The sequence below is a fragment of the Mauremys mutica genome, chromosome 2, assembly GCF_020497125.1.
Source record: "Mauremys mutica isolate MM-2020 ecotype Southern chromosome 2, ASM2049712v1, whole genome shotgun sequence".
NCBI lineage: Eukaryota > Metazoa > Chordata > Testudines > Geoemydidae > Mauremys > Mauremys mutica.
Window position 1 is genome coordinate 286,466,443 of NC_059073.1, and position 19,374 is coordinate 286,485,816.

At 45.5% G+C, this 19,374-nt stretch overlaps 1 protein-coding gene across 1 annotated transcript in view; it reads left to right on the forward strand.

The window, feature by feature from the left end:
* The window catches only part of ADCYAP1R1 (ADCYAP receptor type I), a 190,483-nt gene that overhangs the window by 89,129 nt on the left and 81,980 nt on the right, over window positions 1–19,374 (forward strand). The window contains exon 4 of the mRNA XM_045006930.1: window positions 16,685–16,792. Within this exon, the coding sequence (XP_044862865.1) occupies window positions 16,685–16,792 (108 nt within the window). The remainder of the gene's footprint in view (window positions 1–16,684; window positions 16,793–19,374) is intronic.

The following is a 19,374-nucleotide window of genomic DNA, read 5'->3' on the forward strand; positions in this document are numbered from 1 at the left end:
TCTCTCTCTCTCTCTGCTTTGTCTTGCTCTCTTTCTGTAACCCCTGGTGTCTGTCTAATCCGCTCCAGGTAATTTTTACCATGCCCTTTATTGTAGAATCTGAGGTGGGCTAGAACCTGATATGAATACACATATTACTACTTATATTACTCCTGGAATACTCAAGGAGGTGACTGAGGAGATCTCTGAGCCATTAGCAATTATCTTTGAAAAGTAATGGAAGATGGGAGAGATTCCAGAGGACTGGAAAAGGGCAAATATTGTGCCAATCTATAAAAAGGGAATTGACAATCCAGGGAATTACAGACAAGTCATCTTAATTTCAGTACCCAGAAAGATAATGGAGTAAATAATTAAGCAATGGATTTGCAAACACCTAGAAGATAAAAACGTAATAAGTAACAGTAAGTATGGATTTTCCAAGAACAAATCATGTCAGACCAACCTGATACCCTGTCAAAGAAAGCTAACAAGCTTTATGGGGCAGGGGGAAGCAGTAGATGTGGTATAGCTTGACTTTAGTAAGGTTTTTGATACTGTCTCATATGACCGCCTCATAAAAAAGCGAAGGAAATAAAGCCTAGATGGTGCTATTTTAAGGTGGGTGAATAACTAGTTGGAAAACCATTCCCAGAGTGTAGTTATCAGTGGTTCACAGTCAAGCTGGAAGGGCATATCCAGCAGGGTACTGCAGGGATCAGTCATGAGTCTGGTTCTGTTCAATATCTTCATCAATGATTTAGATCAGGGGTCCCCAACGCGGTGCCCGCGGGCGCCTGCCCCTGCGTCCTGACCCCCGGGAGAGCACCCGCCGAAATGCCGCTGCGGCATTTCGGCTGGGACGCCTCTCGATGACGATGCTTGTCACTGACAAGTGACGTCATTGAGAGGTGTCGCCCCCAAATGTCGGCAGCGACGCCTCTTGATGACGCTGCTTGCCATCAACAAGTGACATCATTCAGAGGCGTCGCCCCCAAATTTCAGCAGCGATGCCTCTCACTGACGCTGCTTGCCATCGACAAGTGATGTCATCGAGAGGCATTGCTCCCGAATTTCAGCGGGGACGCCTCTCAATGACATTGCTTGTCGACGGCAAGTGAATTCATCGAGAGGCATCGCCGCCGAAATGCCGCCGAAATTCGACAGCATTTTGGCGGGTGCTCCACCGCCGCAGTGGTCCTTTGGCTGGCGCCCGCCAGCCAAAAAGGTTGAGGACCACTGATTTAGATAATGGCATAGAGAGTACACTTATAAAGTTTGTGGATGATACCAAGCTGAGAGGGGTTGCAAGTGCTTTGGAAGATAGGATTAAAATTCAAAATGATCTGGACAAACTGGAGAAATGGTCTGAAGTGAATAGGATGAAATTAAATAAAGAGAAATGCAAAGTACGCCACTGAAGAAGAAACAATCAGTTGTACACATACAAAATGGGAAATGACTGCCTAGGAAGGCGTACTGCAGAAAGGGATCTGGAGGTCATAGTGGCTCACAAGCTAAATAGGAGTCAACAGTGTAACACTGTTACAAAAAAAGCTAACATCCTTCTGGGATGTATTAGTAGGAGTGTTGTAAGCAAGACACGAGAAATAATTCCGCTCTACTCCACACTGATTAGGCCTCAGCTGGAGTATTGTGTCAAATTCTGGGTGCCACAATTCAGGAAAGATGTGGACAAATTGGAGAAAGTCCATAGGAGAGCAGCAAAAATGACTCAAGGTCTAGAAAACATGACCTAGCAGGAAAGATTGAAAAAACTTGGTTTGTTTAGTCTGGAAAAGAGAAGGCCGAGGACAGGTCTACACTAGAAGTGCTACATTAGCGCAGCTTCACCAGTGCAGCTGCGCCACTGTAACACGTCTGGTGAAGATGCTCTATGCCGACAGGAGAGCGCTCTCTCGTCGGCATGATTACTTCACCTCTGCGAGAGGCAGAAGCTATGTCGGCGGTGTGGACAGTGCTTAAGTTGCTGTAACTTGCGTTGCTTGGGGGTGTGTGTCTTCTTCATGCCCCCGAGAGAGGTAAGTTAGATCAATTTAAGGGATACTGTAGACCTGCCCTGAGAGGGGACATGAGAACAGTTTTCAAGTACATAAAAGGTTGTTATAAGGAAGAGGGTGAAAATTGTTCTCGATAACCTCTGAGGATAGGACAAGAAGCAATGGGCTTAAATTGCAGCAAGGGAGTTTTCAGCTGGCCATTAGGAAAAACTTCCTAATTGTCCGGGTGATTAAGCACTGGAATAAATTGCCTAGGGAGGTTGTGGAATCTCCATCATTGGAGATTTTTAAGAGCAGGTTAAACAAACACCTGTCAGGGATGGTTTAGTTATTACATAGCCCTGCTGTGAATGCAGGGGACTGGACTAGATGACCTCCTGAGGTCCCTTCCAGTCCTACACTTTTATGATTCCAGCAGTAAGGGTGGCGGATGTGAGAAAAGGCTTGCAACAACAGGCCCTATGCCTCCAGACCGGTCATAGCTGACTTCCTCTGATGAGAATAATTCACTTTTATTATATTTAAAAAAAAAACACCTTTTAAAAACAACGCTGCCCAGATTTATTGGTGTCTTACTCTTCTATGTAATTAGATGAAGGAATGGTTCCAGAATCTTTGTCCAAATTGCAGTTTCCCTTTTAAGCTCTCCAAAATGCACCTACTGCCAATTGGTTGGCAGGACTTAAAGGATTCCAGAGCTTTTCTTGGACAAGATTTTCTTGGCAGGTGAGATTGCGACTGCAGCGCTGAGCATGAGCTCAGAATAAATATCCAGCGGTTGTAAAGAATTTAAACAATGTTAAAAGAATACAAGGTTTGTGCCTCTCTCCTGACAGATAACAGCTCCTGTCCTTTAAAAAACTGCATTTCCCATGTGCAAAAGAGTCTAGCACATAAATAAAAACCTAGCCTCCTTATTTTATTTATCGGGTATGAAAGATTAATATGATAAACAAAGAAGGGATGAAACACAAGCCTTTCAGCCTACTGAGGAAGGATGCTCCTCTGGTTAATGGTAGATGAAAGACCCTGCTAATGGAAGACCTTCTATTAAGGGAGAAGGCTGCTGTTTTATTAATAATTATGTATTAAATGTTGTTTGCTGAGAATTTGTTTGACCTTCTGCGTGTGTATGGTGGTGTTTTTTTGTTTGTTTGCTTTTTGCTTGAGTTTCCTCACCTATGAAATGGGAATAAAGACACATCCCTACTTCACAGAGATGTTGGGAAGAGAAATCTCTAAATAGTACCTGAGTGCTTTGATGATGGGGAGCCATTAAGAACTTGGAGAACTCAACTCCCTTGAACTTTGATTCGAATACAATAGGGCCCTGCTCTGAAATAGATGTGCTTTAAGTCTGGCAAAACCCAAACCTTCTCCATCTTCAGACCGTCTCCAAAGGACGCCCTTTTTTATTTCATGTGTCTTAAAATACATTTCCACAAAATAGCAAACCAAACTCAGTTTTGTCCTTTTCTCCTCCCCTCAATCTCCCTCAAATAGTCAAGCGTTAACGATGGCACATTTTTCAGATAAAAAACAAACATCTTGAATCACATTTTTGTGATGTTCTATTTTCTACTTAAACAAAATTGTTTATTTTAATTGTTTTGTTTTAAAAAAAAACAAAACCTGTGCTTAGCTTGGTGAAAATGATGTCCTCTGAATGATAACCCCCTCTGTCAGAAAGAAGATTGAATTGAAAATGCTGCCGCAGACTTAACTATACTTGCATAAACGATACATTTTAAGTCATTCTAATATATGCTAGACAATATATTTCCATACCAATGGACCACTACAGTATGAAGAAACGCAGTGGAAAGTGATAGAAGGACCAGATTCTGATCCTCTTGCTCATGTTTTAGATGAGCAAACTTCAGAGTGGGTATGTCTACACGGCAATTAAATGCCTATGGCTGGCCCTTGTTAGCTGACTCAGGCTTATGGGGCTGTTTAGATGTGTTGTAGACATTCGGGCTTGGGCTGGAGCCCAGGCTCTTGGGACCCAGAACCCAGGCTCCAGCTCGAGCCCAAATGTCTACACCGTAATTTTTAGCCCTGCAGCCCAATCCCAAGTCATCTGTTGTGAGTCAGCCAAGACCATTCTGCGGGTCTCTGAGTTCAGGGTAGATGTATTCATAAGAGTACAACTCAAGTCACTGGGAGTAAGGGTGGCAGAATATGGATGTAAGGGGCAAGATCACTGGCTGCTGTAAATTGTCACAGCTACATTGATTTCAAAGGAGCTATGAAAATTTGCACCACCTGGGATCTGCTCTAATGCCTTTAAAGGTTGGGTAATGAAGGGCTTGAGCATTTGGTCTTTGTAAATAAAATTGCTCTACTTTGGAACCGAGTCATATGTTCAGAGTTGCAGACCTACGACTAGACAGATCGATTTGACATTCCTTGACCACGGAATTTCTGGAAGTACTGGGCGACCTTCAGGCTCTGACCTGTGAGTCAAACTCATGTTCCTCTTGATTGCTGAAATCCAGCACTAAGGTATCAGGTCAGTTACTGGAGAAGATTGTCTCCCTTCAGCAGAGCAAGTCCTATCAAGCATAATGAGGTGAGGACTAACAAGCAGTTCTTGATATGGAGAAAAACTCTATTCAGAGCTCACTTTGGGGGAGCAGACTGTGAAGAAGATTTTGGTGAGATAGTTCTAGCAATGATTGGAGCAGTTAAATGTCCTAGACCTCAGTCAATCCAATTGTAGGCCTGGCTATCGTACATGGATAATGCACTGGCGAATATTCTGCTTCTGGCTGAGTTAAGAGTTTGGAAGTGAGCTGGCTGAGACTCAGCCCAGATAAGACAGAGCGTGCAGAATGAGGCCGGGGTCATTTCAAGTTCCTCAACTCAGACTCATATCTAGGAGGTGGGTGTGCATAGCTGGATTATTGGCTGCTACTGGCTAGCCAGGTAGCATCAGTGCCCACCAGTGTTCTTTACCCTCTGCCCATGGCAAGATGTTTGCTTACGTTTTTTCGTCTGCATGTGACCTCTCGATTCTTATCCACACTTTTGTCACATCAAATATTAGATTACTACAATGCATTTGACCAAGGACAATACCTAGAGGCCATGTGGAAACTCAGCTAGTGCAGAAGGTGCTTTAGATATGGGTTTATCTATTGGAGGTGGCCCTTAGTTCAGGTTCACTATATTAATTATATATTGACAAAGCCCTGACAAAGCCCTGGCTGGGATGAATTAGTTGGGAATTGGTCCTGCTTTGAGCAGGGGATTGGACTTGAAGTCTTCATGAGTTCCCTTCCAACCCTGATAATCTATGAATGATACATTGATGCCTCCCATGAACTTCTGAAAACCATGCCCTAGATTGTTCACATTTTCTTCTTTAACTTTTTCTTTCTAAGGGACATTCACATGATGGATATATCCATGCCCTTCAAGCCATTTGCATTTCCTGATCTGGCAGCTCAACCGTTCATCGGCTCCTGCTTTTTTTTCCCTCAAGTCATAATCCTCCTTCTGTTCATAACTTATTTCCACCTCCTTTCAGACTAGAAGGTCATAATGGTCCCTTCTGATCTTAAAGTCTATGAGCCTATGTCCTAAAGAGAGTATTAGTTCAGGAATAGATTAATTCCAAATAAACAGTGATACCTTTTTCTTTCAAATGCTCGTACTACTAAAAAATGGAGGGGTATAGAAGTTAAGATATCTGGAATGACCAATGTATTCTGGGCCACCAACCAGTCACCATTCAAATACATCCAAAAGATTCATGTTTTCGCTAATGCTCACAAGAAGTAAATAAAAAAATGATGATAAACTTAAGAAAAATGTCCCAGTCATTCTCCTCTGGGCCTCCCATTGTTCCCTAATGCCTATGGCTGTCTTGTACGTGCCGTAAGATCTTTGCTTCTTGCAAGAGGTCAAACAAATTCTCAGCACACAACATTTAATACCCAACTTGAAAGACCTGCAAGAGGCCTGATCATCAGAAAGCGTGGACCCCCCATCTCTGTAAATCAGGCCCCTTTTTAGGTGTCTCAATTTGACCACCAAAACTCACTTATAACATTAAAAAATTTAGGACCCCTGCTCACATACTCATGTATGTCTTTGACTACTGAAATAATGTGATTTATATTTCAGTGCGGGAAGCCCCTAGATCACATTCACCCTACCTATAAAAGGCTTTATTCTTAAGATGCCCTTTAAAAGTTATTGTGCATGGCTGAATTGAGTTTAAATATGCTAGCTCTCAACATTACATTTCCTTTGATATTTTTTTCCGAAGCAACTTGACCTTGAAGATGATATTTTAAAGCAATGAATGAGGAGATGAGTAAAATCACAGAGCATTGTAGAAAAAACTGGGTGAGTTTCATCTCTGGTCTGTAATTTAAATGTATTTTTCATTTAAGGAAATAATACAGTTATTGTAACTGGTTAAAAAATATAGGCCAGATCCTTGATATCACTCCAGTGAAGTCAGTGGAGTTATACTGACTCTCACCAGCTGAGAATCTGGGTCTATATTTGCCGTGTATCAAAAATTTAGAATTTTGAGACAGCAGCGGGAGAAGAGAGAGTGCTTAAATGACATGGCTGTTTCCCCGGCCTGTGCTTGTGTGAAGAGTAGGGTTAGCACTATCGCGAAGGAGGTCTTTGTCACTGCTGTTCAGCCTGAGCTCTGAGTCCTTTTCTCTCAAGGACTGGTTCAGATATGAAGGGAGTCTTTCAGCTGCCAGGAATAGCAGAGCAAAAAGAAAGCACATCACTTGGAGAGAGGCTGCATTCAAAGCTAAACACAGGAACAAAGCTTGTGTGAGCCCTGGGGGGGAATTGGAAGGCTTTTGGTGCCGTCTCCTTGGTTTTAATTTCTTCTTTTGACAGACGACATTAAAAAGATATGTTTCCATAGTTTTCAACTTGTAGTGAAGTCTTGCATCTCTAGACACATGTTGTCTCTTTGTTCAGCAGCTTGCAAGCCAATTTCATCCTTGGTGTAACCCCCGTGCTTGATTTTACTGGAATTAAACCAACATTGAATTTGTCCCTAATTGTTTTTGGTCTAATATACAATTGCCATAATAATTATATTACAGTTGCGTCAAAGGGGTCCAGCTGAGATCAGGGCTCCATTGTTTTAGGCACTGCACATACACACACGGAGGAGCTTTCAGTCTAAACAAAGAAAGGATGGCAGACAGAAAGTGTTATGATCTCAGTTTTACAGAGTGGGAACTGAGGCAGAGAGAAATTCTTGGTAGGTCTACACTGCTGACACAGATTGTGATTGCAGCTTGTGTAGAGGTATCTAAGATAGCTTTAATCTAGCTCGCTCCAGTCCTGGAGCAGTTAAACTATGGGAACATGGGTTGTAAAAATTGCCCCAAACCCTTAGTTATTATTCGGGCAGCTAGCCTATATTGAAACACATGCCAGGTCTTCACTGCTCCGCTACTTGAGCAAGCTAGATTAAAGCTCTCTCAGGTATGTCTACACAAGCTGCAAATTGCACCCTGTGATTGCTGTGTACCCATATCCTAAGTGATTTGCTTGAGGTCATCCTAGGAGGCTTTAGCAGAGCTGGGAATGGAGCACAGATTTCCCAAGACTCACATGGTGCCTTTAACCACAAGAACATCCTTCTGAATGCAGCATGTGGTTCTCTTCTCTTCATCTGGGCCAGGCCCCTGTTGGTGGTGGTGGGTTTTTTTGGTTCGTGGTTGATCATCCAGCACTGAGAGCAGTCAGTGTCAAATAATAAACAATCAGGATTCAAGTGTAGGGCCCTTCTATAAAACACACACCCCGCAGTGAAATAATACACTTCTCCAAGCTGTTCAAAACCATGAAGTGGAGATTCTTGGATGCAGCATTGTCATGAATGTTTCAGCCCATGACTTCCAGAAACCGACTCAAATTCTTGCTTAACGTTTCCTTTGTACAATGCACCTCTTGCCTTCTTTCTGTTTCCCAGAAATGCTGAATTAAAAACATGCCCAATTATGTCCGGAGCACCCACAAGGAAGTTTTTATTTGGTTTTGACATGGGGGAGCCATATGGAGTCCCGAACAATCTGCCACAGATGTGCAGCACAAGGACCCTGACAGCGGTGGAGCATTTCAAGAGCTGGATTTAAAAAGAGGTGCTGCCTTTTACATTGGACTATGAAGAGGCTGTCATAGGCACTCTCCTGATGGATTCTTTGCTGCTCTCCTGATGGAGGCACTGGAAACTGCTCACACAAAGGCTACACCGATGAGCTTGACTGTGTACAATTACGCTCCAGAACTGCCATGTTTTGTGTGAGAGTTCATGGGTTCAAATCCCAGATGAGTCCACACTTCTGTGACAGCTGCCATTTTGGCCAACACAGTGGGAATTGAACTGGAGACTCCAGAGCTCAGAGCATGAGTTTGAGCTAAAACACCAAGCTTCCTGATTGAGAACTATAACAGAATCATATCCTCGATGGATCAGGCACAGGAGGGAGGACTGTAACACACACTCACCCTGTGGGTTATGGACACACTTAGCTTTAAGCTCACGAGTATTGCCACTGAAGTCAAGGGAGCTACTCAGTTCTTTAAAGTTAAGCATGCAAATAAATCTTTGCTGCATCGGGGCCTTCAGCTGTAAGGAGGGGCAGGGATGGAGTCTCTCTATGCTTATATAGCACCTACCACAATGGATCCCCAGACTTGATTGGATCCTTTCAACGATACTGTAATACAAGTATTCACTGGTAATATAGGGTTGGACAGTATTTTCACAGGATATTATGGTCACTACTGAGTTTATCTGCCCCGAGCCAAATAATGAATGTGAACCAAACTGTAAATCTTGTCTATAATAGAAACCACTTCAAGCCAGGGCAGGGGTTGGAAAACTTTTTGGCCCAGGGGCCACAATGGGGTTGTGTAACGGGTTGGGACTCACCCCTGCGGCACCTCCTGCTGGTGACTCTGGGAATTAGCTCTTTCCAGTGGAGCGCCTTCTGCAGGCTGGTGATGTCCCGTCCGTCGTTCTGTCCTCTGTTGTTATCTCTGGACCCGCGTTGCTGCGTGCTCGGCGGCGTCCTCTTCGAGGCCACTGCCCTCCGGCAGTGCCCCTTAGTCCATCTGCACCCCCTTCCAGGGGTCAGTGATCAGCAGTCCCAACACCTCAGTCACTATGTCCAACCGCCCTTGAGTCCAATCCCTCTTGTCAGGGATCTGGTGTAGCAATATGGCCACTCCCTACGGCCAATGGCTGGGTGCACTGCAAGGAGGGGGACCCAGGCCCGCCCTCTACTCTGGGTCCCGGCCCAGGGACCCTCTGGCGTCAGCCTCGCTGTCCTTCTCTCCCCTTCGGCTGTCTGTTTCCCTGGGCCGCTTCCCCTATGGCCCCTTGCACCCGCTAGGCCCTTCCCTTCAGGGCCTGCAGCCTGGCAGGCTACAGGTTCAAGCTCCCTAGCCTCCCTAAGCCTGGCCAGCACTGCGCTGTCCGTGGTGCTAGTCTCCTCCCTTGGAGACTGACCTTCCCCTGTTGAAGGCCTGGGACAGACTGACTGCTCCTGCTCTGGGCAGCCTTTTTATATGCCTGAGCCTGGCCCTGATTGGCTGGCTCTAAACTGGGCCCTGATTGGCTCACAATAAGCCCCTCTCTGATTGGCGCCCTGGCCTGCTGCAGCCCCCTCTCACAGGGAGTGGGGCAATCCGCCCCACTACAGGTTGCAAAACTGGATGGAGGGCCAGGTAGGGAAGGCTGTGCCTCCCCAAACAGCCAGGCCCCCGCCCCCTATCCACCTCCTGCCACTTCCCGCCCCCTGACTGCCCCCCTCAGAACCCCTGACCCATCCAACCCCCGCCCCCGCTCCTTGTCCCCCAACCGCTCCCCCGGACCTCCCGCACCTAACTGTCCCCCTCAGAACCCCTGACCCATCCAACCCCCCCTGCTCCTTGTCCTGGGACCACCCTCTCCCGGAACCCCCTTCGCCTAACCATCCCCCCAGGGTTTCCACCCCCTATCCAACTCCCCTGCTCCCAGTCCCCTGACTGCCCTGACCCCTATCCACACCCCCGCCCCCTGACAGGTCCCCTGGAACCCCACGCCTATCCAACCCCCCCTTTTCCTCATCCCCTGACCACCACCCCAACCTCCACCCCATCCAACCACCCCCTGCTCCCTGCCCCTTATCCAACCACCCTGCTCCCTGTCCCCTGACTCCCCCCCCCCACAGAACCCCCTGTCCCTTATCCAACCCCCCGGCCCCGGCCCGCTTACCATGCCACTCAGAGCAGCATGTCTGGCATCCGTGCTGCCCGGCTGGAGCTAGACACGCTGCCGCTCTGCTTGGCAGGAGCGTGCCGCTCCACCGCCCAGAGCGCTGCCCACGCGGCGTTGTGGCTGCAGGGGAAGGGGGGACAGCAGGGGAGGAGCTGGGGACTAGCCTCCCTGGCCGGGAGCTCAAGGGCCGGGTAGGACGGTCCCGCGGGCCGTAGTTTGCCCACCTCTGAGCTAGGGGGTGCAGTAGCACCCCTAGTTCCAGCACCTATGTCTGGCTTTCACTGATGTTCTATGTCAACTTGAGCCAATCACATCACCTCGCTCTTCCTTTGTTTTCCCTTTATCTGGCTTTGCCCCTGCCTGGAAGCTAACCAGACATTTCTTGCTATGTGTTTGTACAGTGCCTGTATAATGGAGCTTGGACTTCTGTTGCGCTGAGTGCTATCATAATATAGATATTAATGGCAGAGATTCATTAGCATTGAATTTCAAACAGTATTAGAATCACAGAATCCTAGGACTGGAAGGGACCTCGAGAGGTCATCTAGTCCGGTTCCCTGCACTCATAGTAGGACTCAGTATTACAATGCATTTCTCCCCTATTCATTTTTTGCCAAACACATGTGGTTCTCATGGTGTATATGGTCTCTATTACTGTTCCAGTATTTGCAAGAATACCAATTAGAAGAGAGAAAAAAGTTTACCCCACTTTCACCAAACGTGTTTGATTTAGGGGGGAAATGGAGCAGGTGGTTTGCATAAAACCTCATTAGTCTTTTTGATTGTTTCAGACACCTCTTGGAAGAAAATGTCTCATTACCGTGCATATTTACATAGCCCCTGGTTTTGTATTGACTGTCATGTAGCACTGTATTATAGAGCATATTATTTAATGTCTTTAAGATTTATATGACAAATACAGTTCCTAGTGGGTGAGCAGACAGTGGGCATCCCAGCCTACCAAAGCTAACAATGTGTAATTTGATCTGGATTTCCATCTTCATCATCCTGATTATATAATTAACCTTTGCAAGTTGATGTCTTTGAGCCTTCTGGAGAATGAGGTTTGCGTTTCTCAATAGCAGACAACAGCATTCTTAGAGGAAAGCCTCCATCTGGCAAATGGACTGACACAGGCAGACAGGTGGCCTCAATTAGCAATTTCTTCAAACCCCAGAAGAGATTTAGAGAGACGATTTGCAGCAACATTGGAGTATGCGGTGGTCAGCAAATCTGAATAAAGTTTCAGATGCCATTCCAGCATTATTTAGTGATGATTTCAGTTTGCTACTTGACACTAGTTTAAGTGTATTAGGAACAAAAAGAAACCTAACATTGGTAGTGGTCCATTACTAGATGGCATTTGACTTGGTGCAGTATAATATTTTGGTTTAAAAGGTTAATTTTGTATCAATCATGAACTAGATTAAAAACTGGGTAACTGACGAGCCTTAAAATATAATTGTAAATGGAATGATCACAGAGTAGGTACGCTTCTCGTGGGTGCCCCAGGGATTGGTTCTTGGTCCTCTGCTATTGAATATTTTTTATCAGTGACCTGGTGGAGAACATAAAATCAGAATTAACAAAGTTTGCAGATAACACAATGATTGGGGGAGTGGTCAATAACTAAGAGGACAGGTCACTGAAACAAAGTGAACTGGATTGCTTGGTAACCTGGGTTCAAACCAATAAAAGTGTACAGTCACGTTGTCTGGAATGGCAACAACTGGGAGTGCCTACCTCAGGGCAGGCTGTCAGAAAACAGGGCAGACACCCCAAATTGGTGGTATGTTCTATAATTAAATTTCACCAAGCCAGTAACAAATGTGAACTCCTGGATCACTGTACCAGTCTTACCATAGAGTCACAGACAGTCCCCTCAGACTCGCCAGCCTATTTTGCCACCAGACAAACTGATAAAAGGTCACTTATACCAAAAATCACAGCACATCAGGTTGCTCCCAGTCCCAAAAGACCAGTCTCTTACCCCAGATCAATGTGTACTTTATATCTTACACCAAAGACAATGCTGGCAGCCAATTCTATAGTAAATTAACTAAAGATTTATTAGCTAAGAAAAGGAAAGTTCTGGAACAGCCTTCCCAGGGGAGTAGTGGGGGCAAAAGACATATCTGGCTTCAAGACTAAACTTGATAAGTTTATGGAGGGGATGGTATGATGGGATAGCCTAATTTTGGCAATTAATTTGGCAATTGATCTTTGATTATCAGCAGGTAAGTATGCCCAGTGGTCTGTGATAGGATGTTAGACGGGGTGGGATCTGAGTTACTACAGAGAATTCTTTCCTGGGTGCTGGCTGGTGAGTCTTGCCCACATGCTCAGGGTTTAACTGATCGCCATTTCTGGGGTCAGGAAGGAATTTTCCTCCAGGGCAGATTGGCAGAGGCCCTGGAGGTTTTTTGCCTTTCTCTGCAGCATGGGGCACGGGTCACTTGCTGGAGGATTCTCTGCAGCTTGAGGTCTTCAAACCCCAATTTGAGGACTTCAATAACTCAGACATAGGCTAGGGGTTTGTTATAGAAGTGGATGGGTGGGATTCTGTGGCCTGCATTTTGCAGGAGGTCAGACTAGATGATCATAATGGTCCCTTCTGACCTTAAAGTCTATGAGTCTATGAAATGAAAGTTATTGAGAGGTTAAAGCAGGTAAAATATATGCACAGGTGAGTCACAGTTTGCAATTCCCAATGGTGGCAGAGATGTAATAAACTGCCAGGTTCCCAAAAGTCTTTTCATGGTACCCAGTATTGTATCTGTGCCCAAATGGCAATGTAGTGGGGTGGTTACCCCGCTCCTGCCCTGAAGGGCTTAAAACAGTCCTGGGGGAAGGTTGTGGCTGGGAGCTACTAAGCTGGACTGATTGGGAAGTGGCTGCAGCTGGGCCACAACCCAATCAGGCCCAGCTGGTCCCTATAAAAGGCTTGCCTGCAGGGAGCTAGAGACAGGGTACCTGAGTGGAGCAGGGCTGGGGAGCTCCAGCCTGGAAATCCCCAGGCTGTGGCCTAGCAGAAGGCCAAGGGATACTAGGGGTTGCTTAGGGCAGCTCAGGGGTAGGCCAAGGCAGCAGGTCCAATCCCTCCTTGCTGGTGATGAGTAGGCTGATACTGCAGTCTGCCCCAGGGCATGGGGTTAGACAATGACTGGCAGTAGCCTGATACAGAGGGAAGGTGGGGATAGTGGGTGGGGGGTTCCCTGGGGAGGGGAGACCCTAAGACTGAGGGGTTTCTGCCAGGGGGCAGCAGCACAGGTAAAAGGGCACCTGGGTCCAGGGAGGGACACGGGGGGACAGAGGACAGGCGGCTCATCGGCCTGCAGAGGGCGCTCTGGAGCTGGAATGAGCTAATTCCCAGAAGTTACCAGCAGGTGGCGCCACAGGGGTGAGTCCTCTCATCTACAGGCAACAATGGCATTCTAAAGAATTGTCTCCTTTCACTGAAGGTCTTTCTTTCACTCACAGCGTGAGAGGGAATTTAGCAGCAGAGCCATTCAGTTAAGTACAGTGCTCCCTTTAAAAATTGATAAGATTATGTACTCAGATTCAACATCAAACGCAAAGAACCAGAAAGCAATCTGCAATAGCAGAGAGGGTTAGATTTTCTGTCCCTTTCTTTTCACACAGAGGCAGAGCACAATTCCAATTTGAGGGCCTCTTGCACAATCAGTTTGTGGATATTAATGGGGAATTTAAGGGATTTCTCTGAACTCTTCTGCAAACTGGCAAGCCTTCCAGGCTTACAACCCTGAAAGTTGGGGACATTAAATGTAACAAATTTCATTGGCGGTCATGCTAAAAAATTTCCTTGCCAGTGAGATGCTCCTTGAAAAATGTTCAGAGTTTGTCGGGTTCCTGACAGCAGTACTCAGAAAGGAACAGGAGCTGAGCTGTTTTACCTTATCTCCAGCAGCTAATAAGAATGAGCCTTTTTTTCTGTCTTCTTAGGGACTTATGTTGCTGCCCATAACCCTAAACAAACAAGCAAGCAAAGTTTGTTTTACTTGAATAATAAGAAAAAGATGCTGGCCCAGATTGTCATCTGCATGCTATGGAGCAGATGGATTGAAATCAGTGGAGTTAAAATGAATTACATAAGCTGAGGACCCAACCGTCTATCTACTAAGCACAGCTGAAGATGGTGGGCAGAAGTAGTAGGTTATGGTATCCCAGTTCTGTAGCCAGTTTTCTGCCTGCCCAATCCTTACCATAGTTTAGAGCAGCCTCAAGGATGCTTTAAACTACAGTGGCTTGCGCTGGCTCTGGCACACTGGCTAAGGACTGCCTGGGGGTGGGGGTTATGGCTGGAGCACCACCAACTTAAAAACAGGGCAGTGTGGAGTAGAAATTAGGGAGACCATTGCTGGAATCCTGTCTTGTTCGGATGTCAGCACTTTAAAAAGGATGTTGACAAACTGGAAATGCATTTAGAAAAGAGCTAAAGATTGAATCGAGGTCTGGAACACATGCCTGGCAGTGACTGACTTCTGAAGCTCAATCAATGTCATTTATCTGAGAGAAGGTTAAATAGTGATTTGATAACAGGCTATAAGGCCCAGATTTTTAAAGGGTATTTAGACATTGCCGCATTCAGTGTAGCAAGGCCCGTGTGATTAGATGGTGAGTCCCATGTTCATAAGTGACTTAGGAGCTTTTTCTTATTGAAAGTCAATGGGACTTATTCTCCTAAATACCTTTGAGGATCTGGGTGTTAGGAATCTAACACCTATTGAAATCAGTGGGAGTTATGCACCTAAATACCTTTAAAGACCTAGCCCTACTTGCCTAAATCACTTTTCAAATTGGGATTTAGCCATCTAAATCCCGTATGCCTTGAAATGCTGAGCAAAGCAATGGCTAAATGCCTTTAAAAATCTAAATACATACACATAGAGATTTCTGATCATGATCTGATCTTTAATCCAGCAGATGAAGGTATAATACGATCCATTGAATGGCTGGATGTTGAAGCTAGAGCAATTCAGATTGGAAATAAGGTGCATGTTTTTTAACATTGCTACACTTTACCTGTAGAGGGGTATATTCTCCATCCCTAAAGGATATCTACCTTAACCAGAAATAATGTGCTGGATGCAGGGGAACTATAGGGTGAGGTTCTCTGGCTATTGCTATGCAGGAGGTTGGACTAGATGACCATAATGGTCCCTTCTGGCCTTAATATATATGAATCTATACTACCTGCATGGGAGGTAGGGGACGGGGAGTACGGGTTGCTCCCAGGGAGACCACCTGGTCAGTATTTGACTGGCCTGTCTGATTTTTTTTTTATGGATTTGCCAGTTGCCAGAAAAATAATTTAATCCACTGCATTTTTTTTACCTGGGTCTAAAGATTTGCATTATTTCTGTGTCCAGCTAAAGATGCTGCAGTGTTCCCACTTCTGCAGTTTAAGCGATAACAGATCAACACTGTTAAAAAGACAGCAGGTGTCTGCCCACCAACACGCAAGTGCACTGCCTGTGTGCGTGTGAGAGGGTTTGAGTCACGCAAGTGAGGACAGGAGTGATGTCATCAATCTTATTTCTATGTGTTCTCTCTCTAGATATTATAAGTGGCTGTTGAGGGGGTGGAGGGGAGCGTTGCGGAGTTGCCCTCTGCTTGGGGGTTGGGGTTGCAGCGGGCTTACCTTGGGTGGAGGAGGTGCTGGGGTTTTTTGCATTTCCAAGGTGGTACCCCTTGCTGCCCCTGTGGTAGCCGGGGACTATCCCTGATCGGTTACGCAGGGAGCACAAGGTGAAAGAGAAAAGGCTCTTGGGCCTAGACCATCAAAAGGTGTTTAGACTCCTATTGTCCCTTGAAATCAGTGGGAGGTAGGTGCCTAAATACTTTTGGGGAACTGGGCCCTGCACTCCCACTCCCAGACCCCACCCTCATTTTTCATGTAGTCCTTAGGCAACCTCCTGCTGGAGTGACTGGACCAAATCCTGAGAGGTGCTGATCTCTTGGGGTGTTTCCGGTCTTCAGGACCTCTCAGGTTTTATTTGCCTGAGGGGAAAACTGATGAAAGGCCTCTGGATTTGGCCCATGGTGTTCACTGATAGCTACATTAGAGCAGAATGCCATACCTGGGGGCCAGACTCTCCGTGGGAATAAATTGGTGCAGCTTGATTGGCACAGCTTAATTGGCTTCAATTTCTGCCCGCAGAGAGTATGGCGCCATTATCGCTGTTCCGGTACCATAGTAATGCCTCCTGTTTAATACTGTTGTAGTCAGTACAAAATAACCCCACCTATTTTAGGCCTATGTGAAAGAGTTACACTCCTTTAGAGTAATGGGCAGTATGTTTATGGTTGTGAGATGACGGTAACTATAAAGCACTACCACAAATTGAAAGGGGATTGGATTTGATTGCAACTCTTTCTTTATTTCTCTCTTTCTCTTCTCTAGGGTGCCCTGGGATGTGGGATAATATTACATGCTGGAAGTCGGCGAGTGTGGGCGAAATCGTCTTTGTCAAGTGCCCTGCTCTGTTCCGAATTATTAACTCTGAAGACGGTAAAGTGCTCGTCTCCTTTCTTCATTTGTTCCATGTGGTTGCTGGATTCAGCAGCCTCTTGCTGCTTGCAGTCATGCTGATCATACAGCCAAGCAATTGGTACTATGAAAGGGGATGAAAAGCTCTTTAGTGGACTGGGGCTGCTGGAGGCAGAGTGGGTAAACAATACATCAGGCTTCCAGAATTTGTGTGCGCGTGGAGGAAAACTTCACATAATGTACAAGATGAGAGGATCACTACACTCCGGCTAATTACAAAATAGAAAGCTGTGCCTTTAGATAACCATTGAAGCTAATGGGAATTGTGATTGCTGTCTAAGGGCCTTGTATTATTAATACAAAATTAAAATAAAAATAAAAAGAGAGCGAGAGAGACAGGTCTTGAAGTCAAAACTCAGGGTCAGATTCTGGTTGGCCTCATGCATGTGTGTGGTGGGGGGGGGGTAGAGGGTAGAAGGAACCTCCCCGCTTGTGTAGCCCATGAAAAGGTCAGGAAGAATTCCAGGGCCTTCAGTCACCCGAGGGTGGGGTTGGCTCTATTTATGCTTCCTATAAGGGGTAGAAATGGGAGGGGCCATGGACCTACCACCCCAGGCATCTGTTGGTGTAGCTGGCTGGCGGCGCAGTAGGTGAATCAAGAGTTGCAGTAGCAGTGAATATGCAGCCTGAGGCATTCAGGAGACGGATACCCCCCGGTGTTCCCTCTGGGGCAGTACAGGTGTACATCATCTTCAATGCAGGGATGTGCCTAACTATCCCAATCAAGCCCTCAGTCCTTCCTCATGCAAAACTCCCAATGAAATCAATGGGAATTTTGCCTGAGTAAAATCTTCAGGACTCGAGCAAGTTATAATAAACTGTTCAACTATTTAGTCTGATTATTGATATTAACGCACAGGAAACGAGGTTCCCATTTGAATGCATGAGAGAGGCAGACTTTCAAATTTTATTGGCAGGTTTTGTTTTTAATAATAATCCATTAATCACATTTTTGCTACCATTAAATAGCCCAATTTTGGACAATTCCTCCCAGCACTAATCCTTATCCAATGACGTAGCCATTAAATGGCAGCTCCGATTGAGAGGAGTGCTAACAAATCTCGATCCTGATCCCAACTGCTATTTTGCAAATTTTTCACACACATTCTTCTATAGTAAAGTCCACATTTGCACCTGGAAACACTGTACAGAAAAAGCTTTGTATATCTGAGCAAGTAAGGACTTCATGCACAAACACATGTGTGTGCTAAACCCCATTACACTGTTGTGATTGCTTCAGTGTCCTGGTCATTTATTCTCGTAAAAACGCTACATAGGATTTTATATGTCTAAATGTCATCACAAAGACCTTGTTTTCGATGTCCTATAATATATGAGACCCCCTGCAGCAGCCTCAATAGCGTTGAGGAATTGGTTCTGTAGTGACTCAGAGATGCACTTTGTAAATCGTCAAAGGCTAGTGATGATAGCAAAACATGCCAGAGTTTTATGGCGATAACACAGGCAAGAAAATTCTTGCTCTCTCCATGGATTTCTGACGAGCCTGAGACACAGATACCCATCTGCATCAGCCACACACACACACACACAGAGTCACTCACTCAGTCTGATGGCCAAACTAGTTCATTCAGGTCATCTCCAGAGCAGCAGTTACATTCAACCAAAAGTTTTCCCAGTACAATAATCATGGGGTGCTCGCGCTATGAAGGCACAGTGCTTTTATGATGATTATTGTGCACCAACTGGCGGCTGATTTATCATTTTCTTCTGATATAATTATAGCAGCCTGGCTTTCACTAGAGGTTCTTGTCAGAAGATTTTCAATTAGAAGCCCCTATTTTGGAGTGGTTTGTAATGACATTCTTTAAATATCCTTCAGCTGGAGCTTGGCAACGTAGAAGATCTTTTCTTTTTTTTTATGCCAGTGCACTGCTCATGGATGTTGCTGGTTTGGCAATGCAGAGAGTGATGTCCTGTTTATCTACAGCAAAGGCAAGATTTCTCTATACTAAACATGCCTCAACCCCAAACCTACCAACCGTCCCTCACCATTATGAACGTCAGTCCTGCATTTATTAACATTGCACCCAATTTTGGTGCTCTCTCTGCATTGGAAATAAACAGCCGTGGAACTGCACTTACAGACAGAGCTATGTACCACAAAGGGATGCATCCAGCGGTACTTTTAAATCTCTTGCGTAAATTCTTTTGTGTCCTGCATTTAGGATTTTTGTCACATGGTGCCTTCTGCAGTTGGGCCTTGGCTGGTTGAGCTCTCAACCTTGACCTGGAAGGGTGAGAAGAAATGCAGTGTAAAAACCCATTCAGCTCTCTTGGTCTCCATGCCAAAATTGCTAACAGGTGCCAGGTGGCATCACTTGCAGTTATCATGTGTAAACCTGTCCAACAGAAGCAAGTCCAAGACCTACCAAATCATCAAGTAACCAAACAGTTATTAGATCATTAACAATTTGAGGCCACTACTAACTCAGACTGGCCTTGTACTAGTGGCCCAAAGGTGGAAGAATCTACATCCATTTCAGATCCCCATGATCTTTTGGTATCATCCTTACACCTTGTTT